The 13,665-nt window shown below is 34.7% G+C and overlaps 1 protein-coding gene across 1 annotated transcript; it reads left to right on the plus strand.

Annotated features, from left to right (window-relative positions):
* Nucleotides 1–1,996: 1,996 nt before the first annotated feature.
* On the plus strand, nucleotides 1,997–5,655 carry LOC143048910 (uncharacterized). Its single transcript, XM_076222774.1, has 3 exons — nucleotides 1,997–2,018; nucleotides 2,852–3,567; nucleotides 5,632–5,655. The coding sequence occupies exons 1-3, from the start codon at nucleotides 1,997–1,999 to the stop codon at nucleotides 5,653–5,655; spliced, it is 762 nt and encodes a 253-aa protein (XP_076078889.1).
* Nucleotides 5,656–13,665: the final 8,010 nt, after the last annotated feature.

Here is a 13,665-nt window from a genome sequence, read left to right on the forward strand (position 1 = left end):
ATTATCGAAATAGACCCAAAAAATATCATTACTTAAAAGAAAGATTTTTTTTTAAACAATCCAATCCAATACGGTTTCCTATTACACCTGATAATGAATATTCAAAAGGAAAAATAAATATTCCAAGCAAATAAAAATGTACAAGTACTGTTGTTCCGAACTTTGAAGATACCATTAGTCATCAAAATAAAAAACTTAAAGCAAGTAATGGAAATCAAATTGAGCAGCCTCAGACTATAAATTAAACAACTTCAGATACCACGAATGAAAAATGTTGTCTAACAGAAGATGTATTTATTATTAACATAGAAAAATATTGAAAAGGAAAACAGTTCTTATTGAATATCAAAGAATTTTTCCATCGGCATTTCGATATCTCTAGGAACATAATTAGCTTGCCGCTTAGACACTTTTCACATCGCAATGACCATAAGGGCATTCCGATGTATTGTTGCCACCGAGATTTGACTTTCGTTTTTGACTGTTAACCGATCGTATAAATACGCGGACATTATCGAGTGCAGAATAATATTCCTTATCGCTTGTTATAAATACATGTCTTCAATGAACACTCTTGAAAATTAAAAAAAAATGTTTTGACGTTAGAAATATATAAGTATAAAATCATTAATATCTATGCACACGTTCATAAAAAAAAATGTGTTAACACACGCGGAAGAATATCCCAAGACAGCTTTGCGGGAAAATGTGAGTGCCTGCTAAAATCAATCGATAGTCCAACATGCACTTACATTGCAATATTATTAGAATCGTAGAATAGAATGATTTAAAAAGGATGAAAATTATATATAAATGTAACTGTTATATACAAATATTAATATAAATTAATATATACCAAAACATAAACAGAGTATACTTATTTGTATCATTACAATATAATATTTAAAACGATGACGTTGAATTCCCTGTCATCTATTCATCATTCACGCACGAACTTGTCTCAGAAAAAAATATAGCTCGGTACATTTTACTGAATTTCAGGTATAGAGATGTGATTTTTTTCTGAGTCAAGTGCTTGTGACCATCCACAAGAACTTGCGGTCATTCGATGTTCAGTACTTCAGTACTTTGATTTTCAGATGCCTTGCCAATAAACTTCTCCCTTTTAACAATATATCGTATGAGTTATTTCTTGATGTTGTTATCTGGTTCACTGCTGAAAATGAATGTCGATGCGAAACTATGTAGTCAGACGGTTTTGGAGTACTGAAAAGCAGTTATTTATAAAGGGGAAATTTTAAAGATTTATAGATTTAAGAAGATAAGGTACATAAGTTCCAATGAGACAACTTTCCATCAAAGTAGCAATCTTTTTAAAGTAAACCATTATAGATCAAAGTACGGCCTAAAACCCAATGCCTTGGCTGAAACCGAACAACACGCTATATAAGGCCAAACAAATGTTTAACGGGCTTATCCGTATAAAAAACGAGATTCAAAAGTAAAAGTACAGGTAAGATTTTGTCGAATCAATCTGAACGAAGACAGTATGATACATCTTTGGCACAAGTTAGTTTCATTGTTCTTAATAAAAAAAAGTCTTCCATGCGTGTGTAAGGAGAATGTCGGATATGTTTTGTTTCGATGTGTTCATAAAGAAATTTAACAGATGTTACATTTGATACTTGGTCATTTAATTACGATGGTGTTTATAAAACCTTTATTTGATTGGTTTTGTTTTTGCTTTCCAAAACCAATTAAGAAAGTGGATTGATTTTGATTTTCTGTGTTTTAACGCCACTTTTAAGCACCGCATTTAGGCTATTTCGTGGTGGCCATTTTTATTGGTGGAAGAAACCGGAGTGCTCGGAGAAAACAACCGAACTTCGATAGGAAAACTGCCAATCCTAGTCAATTAAGATTGGAGTCGAGTGCACCCACACGAGCGGGGTTGGAACTCACAACCTCAGTGTTGACTCGCTAGTAATTACAGTAGTGTCACGGAATAGATTTTCCTTGATAATATAAGTTCCAAATGGAAACAATATTCTGGAATAGTATTTCCACTGGAATAAATATTACAGTAAATTTTCCTAACGGAATAAAAGGTATAGAATATGAGTTCCAACAGGAACAGATGTTATGACATTGTTTATACCAAAGTTTCTATTGGAACTTCTGTTAGGTGGAACACATATACGTTGACAGTAGTAAGTACCTAGACAACTTGGCCACCGAGGCTCCTAAGAAATTGGAAAGATACTACCAAAAACAATTTGAATTTAAGCAATGGCCTTAAAACTTCTTAATAATATACAAAACTACTTATATTGACACAACAAAAATACCGCTAGGATATTTAAAAGTATCGCATTGATATTAGAATATAGCATTTGTTTATTTATATACATAAGAGACACAGCACTTCAAATTTTACACAGACATAAACTCTTGTTTTTAACTTACTTCTGAATGTATATTTAAATTTATTTTTTGTTTATATTTGAACAATTTGTTTTAAAGTTCGTATTTTCATATTTTTTTTTGCGAAAAACAACCATTTCCGCATGGAATGTCTGCATATTTACAATTGATATTAGACAATATCGCTATTTGATATAAGAACCATTTTTATCAATTCGCTTCTTCCATAGACTTTTAATGTATAACTATAACTGACACACCTGTGTGGATTCAAATGAAATCTAGATCGTACCTAGTCTATACAAGTTATAAACAACTAATCTAACAATCATGTATTCAAATGGTTTTATGATAACTAAATTAATGAGTTATTGTTCTGCAAGTCTTTATCGGTGAGATCAAACAAAGTATTCGTTTCACGTCAAAACAAGTTTTCTTGATTAACTTTACTACTGTTTAATTACAGAAATAACCAAGACGATAGTCGAAATAGAATATAAGAAGACATCACCTTTTTTCGTCGAAACGAAAGGCTACAAAGAAATAAGAAAATTGTTAAACGAAAAACATTCCATTGTAATAAAAGGAAATCCAGGAGATGGAAAAACAGCATTGGCAATCCATGCGATGTTTGAGTTAATACAAAAGGGAAACCGACCTCTGCAGATCCATAGTTACAAAGAATTTGATAAATACGTTTCCCCAAATCAAAATCTTATAATTTTTATCGATAATTTGTTTGGCGAATTTTCCGTTTCTAAAGATGATGTAACACAATGGTCTAGTCGGTCTAAAGCTCTTGAGGCTGCTGTGTTTGACGGTCAACGTAGGAATTACACAATCATCGCAATTCGTAATGATATTTACCAGGAAAGCAGAAGGTTACTAAAATCGGACGATTTTCTTCAATCAAACGTGGTAGACATTTCTCATGGTTGTAAATTTGGACTTAATTCTGAAGAAATGGGACGTATGTTCACGAAATACACAGACCAATGTATTCCGGAAGTTAATTGGTTTGACAATCTCCCAAAAATTGGTTTTCCACAATGTTGTCGTTTGTATAGAGATACAGAAGAAATTAGGAAAGAAGGACTTGATTTTTTTAAAAATCCGTTGAAATTTTTAATTAAGGAAATTGAATTTCGATTAGATGACGGTGATATGAAAATGGCAGTTTTGGTTTGCATTTTGTTGCACGGTGGATCTGTAAAAAGTAGTCTTCTTCATGACAATTCCATGAAAAAAGAGTTAAAATGTATTGCGATGGATATATGCTCAGTTGATAAAGATTTGTTAAAGTTTCAAAGAGCAATTTCTAATACCTCGTTCACAACAACAGTACAAGGAAACAATGAGGATATTATCAAATTTTCTCATAGTTCAGTGCAAAATGCTATATTTTTAGTAATTGGTAAGCATGCGCCATTTGAATTGATAGAATATTGTGATTTCAGATTACTTTCGATGATAACTACATCCGAATGCCGCAGCCAGAAAATCGAGAGCTTAGAAATTCCAGATTCTTGTATTTCTGTTTTATGCGATAGAATTCGTGAGTTGTTGAGAAAACGTGTTGTTTTTGCTAGCTTGTTGAAAGTAATATCGGGCTTAAACATTTGGAATGACCCACGAGTTTTTCGGAAATGCCTAGAATTTGATAACTTTTTTGTCCAGGCAACTGATGAAAACAATTGGTCAATGCTGGTTTATTTTTCGGCTGTTGGTTGTATTAAATGGGTTCAGCATCTTTTTGATAAACTTCCACCACAACAGGCCTCTATAGCGCTTGAAATAGCATGTGGAGCGAATGAATTAAATGTGGTCAAATTCATACTTTCGAAGGGTTGTATGCCAAATATTAAATGTTGCTTTAAAGCCGTAAAAGGCGGACACTTAGATATTATCTTGGAATTGGAAAAGGCAGGTGTTGATCTCACAGAAACATGTAGAACACAAACACAATGGAATACAACGACATCCGTTTTAGACGAAGCTGCGATGCAAAATCAATGTCATCTAATAGAACCACTTCTAAAGATATGCCCAGGCCTTATCAATGTAAAATCGTCATTTGGGGAGACCGCAATACACTTTGCTGCAGAGGCTGGTGATATAGCTCTACTTGAAAAATTTATTGCATTGCCCGAATTTTCTCCATTTGATATTTCAGATATAGGTTCGACAATTCTTCACTTCGCATGCCAAAATAACAAATTTGAAACCGTCAAATACATCATCAGCAAATATCCAATCTTACTCACAGGGAAATATTATTGCTTTTCTGACGGAACAGTTTTGCATACCGCTGCGCAAAGTGGAAATTCCGATCTTTTTCAATACGTCTTGCAACAGAACGAAAATCTGTTGGAAACAAATAAATTAGATACAATACAATTGTATAGGAATTGTCATGTGAAAATAGACAATGAAACACGAAATTTGGTGCATAGATCAATGATTTTACATGTAAGAGATTATCGTGGGCTATCAATCTTACATCATGCAGTAAGGTCACAAAGCATAAAGATGGTGAAATTTATTGTTAGTAAAGGCCTGGACATTGTAAATTGTGTAAGTGACCAAGGACTCAATGTCGTAGAATTTATGTGTATGAAACCTTCGAGGTACACGGACATGGACGAAATGCTGTTGTTTTTGAAAGAAGAATACAACATTTGAAATACAAAAGACGCATGTAACTATGTGAATGTAGGTGACATATCTCAAATAATGTTTGAAACATCTGCATAACATTTTTTTTTCTTACTGTTTCAAATCAAAGAATGTTTGTAAAATCAATTAAATGCCAAGGCTTCGACAAATGTCAAGAAGGGTCTTTTTTCGGATTTACTTCGGCCGTTACAATTATATTTACCTCTTAGATTTGTATATTGTTGAACAAACCAACTTATTCATATAACGAGGGAATCCAAACATCAAGATAGCTCAATATATTTGACTATCACTAACGCGTTCTAATAGGAAACGTCTTCAGATGATGTATGGGTTTCAAAAAGTAGCACAAAAATATGCTTAGAATTGTATTTAGGATCGAAATGTCATTTTCACAGCGGATGACCTTGGGTCATTCCGGTGTTATGTGTAGCAGTAGACATTTCTACCCACGATACTTGCGTTTTTGACTTATAACCGAACGTACTTCATATAATATCGCGGATATTATCGAGTGCAAAATAACACTCCTTATAGCTTGTTTATATGAGTGTTTTAATTCAATTATAGTATGGAGCTTTGAGACATCTGTAAAGTTTTGAATTATAGACAACATTTGTAAAGTTTTAAATTATAGACAAATTTTCATAAAACAGTGGCAACTAGTAATAGTTGATCCGTTGTTAAATCCGCTTGACATTCTTAAAGTCCGCTGGCTTTCTATGGGAAACGCTTTAGACAATCTACGCCGTCCTGTCGTTTCCATTGTAAACATGTTAGGTGGCCAGAGTGACTGCGACATCGTGGCTAATTCTCTTCACAACAGTATCATAACATACAAGTTCTTTTTCATGCTCTACTTTTTATCCTACCTGTTTGGTAAAATTGATCATCTCAGTAAATCACTTCAGAAACGTGACTTGTCTTATTAGTTGATTCTTTTCTTATGGTTATAGAGGCCGAGTACTTAACCAAGCTTCCTTCATTTGGACTATTATGTGCCGAATTTCTAAAATCAACAGACGAATCTGATAGCTTCAACACTATCACCTTTAAAAGTAACCACCGTGATAATCATTTCTAGACAAAAGCCGCGCAACGTGCCCATTGATACATGATAACATTCGTGACCGATTTCCAGACAACATCGAAGCATTCTCTGTATTTGAACCGTCGAATTTTCCTAGTACAAAAATGTAGTATTGTCGACTCTCCTCGTTACGGTGAACAACAGTTAATGTGTCTCGGAGACAATTATAGTATAGTCAACCAAGAAGAACTTCAAATAGAATGTGGCATACTTAAGTATTTGATCTTCAACAACTACAAGGGAATTTCGTTTGCCGATCTGTGACTGCAATTATTTCCAAAAAAGACCAGTTCCTAAAGCTGTGGTCACACCTTACCGGATAGCACGAACGGACGACTAACGGGTGAAAAAAAAAGTTTTCCGTTGACAAAATTGTTATCCGTTGGGAGTCTGTTGATGTACTGACCAAATAAAACGGACGCATAAGGTAGCACTCCACAGTTAGGTGTGAAGTTTCGCATTTTAGCCCCTGTGGATTTTTCAAATATGAGAGCTAGTGTGCAGTAAAATTCATTTTTGGATGGCTGAGAACTTGGGTTTATATTAACATCAAGATTATGTAATGTATGTAATATAGGCTGTTTTTTGTATGACAGTGCGTATTTGCATGTCCATATCATACATTGGTCCGGCAATTATTGTAATGTTTTTTTCTAACTTTTTGTCGCACGAACTTCGTGATTAGATTTTACGAAAAAAAATGAGGCGAAAGACACCCATTTTTTGTTTGATCATTAGGAAGATTAATGTCAACAGCTTCTAAAAAGGTATCACTCAAAGGCATTGAAATTCTAGTTTGATACAAATTTTGGGGGGATATGTGACATGTTCACCCCCCTTTTTGCAATATTTTATGGTAAATAAATGCAGAATGTTGCCATGGATACACATAAGAGGAATTATTAAGTCTCCCAAACAAAGTTTGGAGACTTGTTGTTTTTGCTCAGTTCTTCTTATTTTTATTCTTCTTCTTCTTCCTCTTCTTCTTCCTCTTCCTCTTCCGCCACTTTAAAAAATGAACTTGTCCGCAGCGTTTCTCCAAAACCGCTTGTCAGATTGACTTAGGATTTCATAAAATGGTAGACTAATATGTCTAAGTGAGCCATCAATCTTTCGTTTGTGCATTGGGGTCTATTAAGGGGTATTTTGGGGGGTAGAAAGGAGGGAGGGGTTTACTATAGAACCCTATGGGATTTTATTTTCAAAATTTTCAAATGAATATAACTTGAAAACTGTAAGTGATAGATACATGCAGTCTTCAGAAATGATTATAGGACAAGAAAACAAATCACATGAAATATAGGGGGAGTCCCTGGGGTTCATCCCCACCCCCTTCAATTTGAGAATATGCCTTTATCTTGTAAACGGTCCAGATCCCCTCCCCTAAACCATATATATTCTTGAATGGGACGATAAAACAAATCAAATAAAATTAAAGGGAGGTCCCCGGGGGTCATCCCCACCCCGTTCAATTTGAGAATGTGCTATTATCTTGTAAACGGTCCAGATCCCCACCCCTAAACCATATATATTCTTGTAGGGGACAAAAAAAAACAAATGAAATGAAATAAAAGGGAAGTCCTTAGGGGGTCACCCCACCCCCTCTTGTTTAAAAACTTGTAAACGGTCAACATCCCCAACCCTAAACCATATATATTCTTGTAGGGGACAATAAAACAAATGAAATGAAATAAAAGGGAAGTCCTTAGGGGGTCACCCCACCCCCTCTTGTTTAAAAACTTGTAAACGGTCAACATCCCCACCCCTAAACCATATATATTCTTGTATGGGACAATAAAGCTAATCAACTGAAATTAAAAAGAAGTTCCTGGGGGTCGCCCCAACCCTTCAATTTGAGAATGTGCTATTATCTTGTAAACGGTCCAGATCCCCACCCCTAAACAATCTTGTAGGGCACAATAAAACAAATCAAATGAAATGTAGGTAAAGTCCCTGGGGGTCACCACCAACCCCTCCTGTTTGAATACTTGTAAATGGTGGAGATCCCTACTCGTAAGCCATATATATTCTTGTATGGGACAAAAAATCAAATCAAATGAACATGGGACCATATGAATGGCGAGTTATGGGAGCTTTGTTTGGGAGACTTCTTAACAGCATCCTGTTACAATTACTTCTTGTTTTTCACCCTTTTAACTTTTGAAAATCAAATCTATGGAAGATACTGATTACATACATATGCACATGTACAACGCAAACAGTTAGGTTAATGTATTAGAAATCCAGGAATAGGAGATGATAAAATATTTTGTGGCTCATTTTTAATTTTATTTTCTAACTGTGGAGTGCTACCTAACGAATGCATTACGGACACACACAGGATATGCAACGTACAAGAAACGGAAACGTAACGGACATAACGGATGTCTAACGTATGTCCAACGGACGAGTACCGCATAAAACGGACACCTAACGGAAGCGTACTTGATAAAACAGATGAACAAGATATGCGGAAAAATTAAAGGCGACAATGATTATACATGTAAATCGCATAAGTATTCAAACAGTTTCCGTGTAACTGGTTTTGGTTTGTTCCTCAAAATGCCCCCAAAGGGTAGTTTCTGGCCTGAATATGGGGTGCTTGAGGTAGCAATAAACAGTTAGGAAAAAATACTTAAATTTGCCCTTATGAATTTTACCATCCCCTTTTCATTGCTTTCTTGCAATATCAAGCTTACTGTTTGTGTCATATATGGGCATATATATGTAATCAGAATCTTCCATAGATTTTATATCCAGTATATAAAATGGTAAAATATAATTTCTTTTTGGTGTATCCATGGCAACAATCTGCATATATTTGTTATAAAATATTGCAAAAAGGGGGGGGGGGGGGAATGTCATATATTTCCCCAAAATTTGGCTAAAAGTAAAATTTCAATCGCTTGAAGTAATACCTTTTCTGAAACTGTGTACATATATCATTCAACAAATCCAATGATAATCATATGTCTTTCATCTCATTTTTTTGTAAAATTGCGTCAAAAACTTCGCGTAGAAAAAGAGTGTTTGTAAACAGTACATTAATTTCTGGACCGATGGCCGGTCTAGCTATGAAAATACGGATTGTCAAACAGAAAACAGCCCATAAAACATGTAAAAAATAATCTTGATGAACTTATAAACCATCTTTGAAGGCTAAATTAGCACTCATCTGTCAAAAATGAATTTTATTACACAATACCTTTCCTATTTTAAAAATCCACAGGGGCCAAAATGCGAAACTAAACTCCTAACTGTGTATTGCTACCTGATAGCGAAGATGTGCTCTTACTCTAAGATCAATTATGAATAATATAGCATTCATGACACTCAAAAAATCTGACATACCAATAATTAGCATTTCTGACGCAAAATTTTCAATTAGCATTTATTCGTTTCACATCCGTTCATCATTCGTTTTCTCCGGTAGAAGACCGTTTCACATCCGTTCAACATCCGTTTTATCCGTATTACGTCCGATAGAAGTTGCTGAATTTGTCTACCGGACCTATAACGGACGAATAACGGACAAGTAACAGATACAAAACGGAAACGGAACGGACGAGTACCGTATAAAACTGACGACTACCGGATGTACAACGGACATTTCATCCGTTGAACGTCCGTTCAGAGTTTTGAACATGCTAAAAAAACATTCACCGGACAGAACGGACGTCGACGGATAAAACAGATGCTAAACGGACATGAAACGGAAATGAACGGACGTCAAACGGATAAGGACGGACATCTAACGGATATGAAACGGATTGAAAAAAAAGTTATCCGTTCGGCATCCGTTCGCGCTATCCGTTAAGGTGTGACCAGAGCTTAAATGAATTCGCTAATGGAAGTTTCACGTGTATTGCCGGTTTCAAGTGTTGAATGTTCAAGGCAGAAAATTATAAAGACAAAACAACGTGTAGTCTAGGTATTAACGCTTAGGTCAACTTATGAGGATAAGCTTAGTAGGCGTAAATAATAATGAGTTCGACCCTGTATCTGCCAGTGGCGGATCCAGGGGGGGGGGGGTCCGGGGGTGCGCACCCCCCTTTATTTTTGCCGATCAATGCATTTGTATCGGGACATATGTTTTGCACCCCCCTTTGCCCTGGGTGCCCTGGGTTAGCACCCCCCCTTTCGAAAATTCCTGCATCCGCCCCTGTCTGCTATCCGCAAATGGCAATCCGTTTGTAACCGCCATGTTTATCAGAACAATGCATTTAGCAAGCTCATGAATGTAAAATCTTAAATAAGAATAAAGGAATTTTAGTCATGTGATCCGTGCTTCTTTTCAATATGCTCATTGCAATATGTATTGCTTGTGTTTATCAACATTGTGCTCTGATATTTAATTGTTGTTATAATATGCTTTCATAAAATATTATAAAAATCTGGTATTATATATGTTTTTGTTTAAAAAATACTCAAAGAATACATCTTATTATAATGTCCTATTTTCACTTTTTAAAAAAGCAGTATATAAATATTGGTAAATTTATCATAATACATAATGAATAGACTCATTTGAACGAATGTTGTTTTAGACTACAGAATGAATGATGTTTTAGACTGCAGAATGAATGTTGTTTTATAGTTCAAACAGAATGTTGTTTTATACTGCAAAAAGGTTGTTGTTTTATATTACAAAATGAATGTTGTGTAATACTACAAAATATAAGTTGTTTAATACTACAGAAAGGATGTTGTTTTATACTGTAGAAAGATGATGTTTTATACATGTATTACAAAATGAATGTTGTTTTAAACTAGACTGAATGTTATTTAATACTGCAGAAAGGATTTTGTTTTATATTACAAGATGAATGTTTTTTTATATTACAGAATGAATGTCGTTTTATATCAATGTATATTACAAAATGAATGGGTTTTTTTTATATTACAAAATGAATGTCGTTTTATACTGCAGAAAGGTTGTTGTTTTATATTACAAAATGAATGTTGTTTAATACTACAAAATATAAGTTGTTTAATACTACAGAAAGGATGTTGTTTTATACTCCAGAAAGATGTTGTTTTATACTACAAAATGAATGTTGTTTTATACTACATAAAGGATGTTGTTTTATACTAGTTGCAGAATGAATATTGTTTTAAACTACAGAAAGGATGTTGTTTTAAACTACAGAAAGGATGTTGTTTTATACTAGTTGCAGAATGAATGTTGTTTTATACTATAGAATAGATTGTTGTTTTATACTATAGAATAGATTGTTGTTTTATATTACAGAATAGACTGTTGTTTTATACTATAGAATAGATTGTTTCAACTTGTTGTCACTTATATAGACCCCTCCTGTTTGCGAACTTTGAAACGGTTGATATCCCCACCCCTAAACCATATGTATTCAGTTATGGGACAATATAATAAACCGAATGAAATATAGGGGAATTCCCTGGAGTCACCCTACCCCCTCCTGTCTGAGAACTTGGAAACGGTCGAGATCCCCACCCCTAAACCATATATATTCTTGTATGGGACAATATAACAAATGAAATGAATTATAGGGGGAGTCCCTGGGGGGTCGCCTCAACCCCTCCTGTCTGAGAACTTCGAAACAGTTGAGATCCCCACCCCTAAACCATATATATTCATGTATGGGACAATATAACAAATCAAATGAAATATAGGGGGATTCCCTGGGGGTCACCCCAACCCCTCCTGTCTGAGAACTTTGAAACGGTTGAGATCCCCACCCCTAAACCATATATATTCATGGATGGGACAATATAACAAATCAAATGAAATATAGGGGAGTCCCTTATGGTCACCCCACCCCTCCAGTTTGAGACTTGAAAATGGTTGACATCCCCACCCCTAATCCATATATATTCATGTGTAGGGGAATATAACAAATCAAACGAAATATAGGGGAAGTCCCTGGAGTTGCCCCTACCCCTCCCGTTTGAGAACATGGAAACAATTCAGATCCCCACTCCTAAACCATACATACACATGTATGGGACAATATAACAAATCAAATGAAATACAGTCCCTGTGGTAACCCTAACCCCTCCTGTTTGATAACTTGGAAACGGATGAAATCCCCACCCCTAAACCATATATATTAAAGTATCAGACAAGTTAATAAATCAAATGAAATATAGGGGGAGTCGCTGGGGTCACCCTACCAACTCCTGTTTGTGAACTTGGAAACGGATGAGATCCCCACCACTAAACCATATATATTCATGTATGGATCAATATAACAAATCAAATGAAATATAGGGGAAGTCCTCATGGTCACCCTGCCCCCTCCTGTTTGAGAACTTGAAAACGGTTGAGATCCCCACCTCTAAACCATATATATTCATGTATGGGACAATATAAAAAATTTAATGAAATATAGGAGTAGTCACGAGGGTCACCCCATCCCCTCCTCTGTGTGTTTGAGAACTTTTAAACGGTTGAGATACCCAACTCCTAAACCATATTTATTCCTGTTTGTCATTTCAAAAAGATTGAATGAAATATAAGGTCAATCTCCTAGGCGTCACATATGCATAACACTTTACTAGACCTAACCGTCCAATATGTACTAGACTTTGCCCAATGTCAGGCGACCATGGTAATGAACAATTATGGAAGACTTTGTAACAGCATCCTGTTATAATTTTTTTTGTTTATTATAAAACTTTATTGATGAAAAAAATTAGTAGGTTTAAAGAATTTACCTGAATTATATTTTGAATTATTTGTGGTCCTATAAACATTTTCATTTATGGCTCATTTTAAAGAAAACATATAAATCTTTCAACCCAAAGAATGTTTGACTAACTGTTTTATAATAACCTGTCATTTTATTCCAAACTTAGACATCCTGGACTTGGGGTGAAGGTGGGGGTCATTTACATTTACTGTGGGCAGGTCAGTCAGACCTCACCTTTGATCTGTGTAGTAGTAAACATTTGTCTGATTTGTGTCTCATAACTTTTGTACTTTAGAACACAAACTCAGTTTCTTTCTAGGGAAGCAAGTCCATTCATACTATTACAAGCTTTTACTTAGTCAACTTGTACTACTGAGTCAACTAATACCTACGTTAACTACCAACAAGAACAACTGCAATCATTGCAAACTTGTACCACTGCAGACTCACCATTAAAACTATACATTGATATATTCGTTACTTTTGAAAACCTTAATAACATATAAATCATTTGCCTTAATGATTAATGGATTAGATAAACATAAATGTACGATATATGACTGTTTAATGTTTGTTCTTTTAAATTTTAAAAAAGAATTGAAGAAACATTGCCACAGTTTTCATAATATTTGCCTTGGATTTTGGTTAACTACCCTCAGTGCTTACAGCGCTTTGATTTTGTCAAAATTGATACTTTCTTTTCACTTTTAAATTATTATTTTTATAAATTAAGAAAGTACTATATTTATTAAAAGTAAAACTGTTGATTTATTTATTTTTCTTCTTTAGTATTTCTTTTTTGTGGGTTTGATATTAAGGTGGTACCTAACACTACAGGGAGAT

The sequence above is a fragment of the Mytilus galloprovincialis genome, chromosome 10 (assembly GCF_965363235.1).
Source record: "Mytilus galloprovincialis chromosome 10, xbMytGall1.hap1.1, whole genome shotgun sequence".
Classification (NCBI taxonomy): domain Eukaryota; kingdom Metazoa; phylum Mollusca; class Bivalvia; order Mytilida; family Mytilidae; genus Mytilus; species Mytilus galloprovincialis.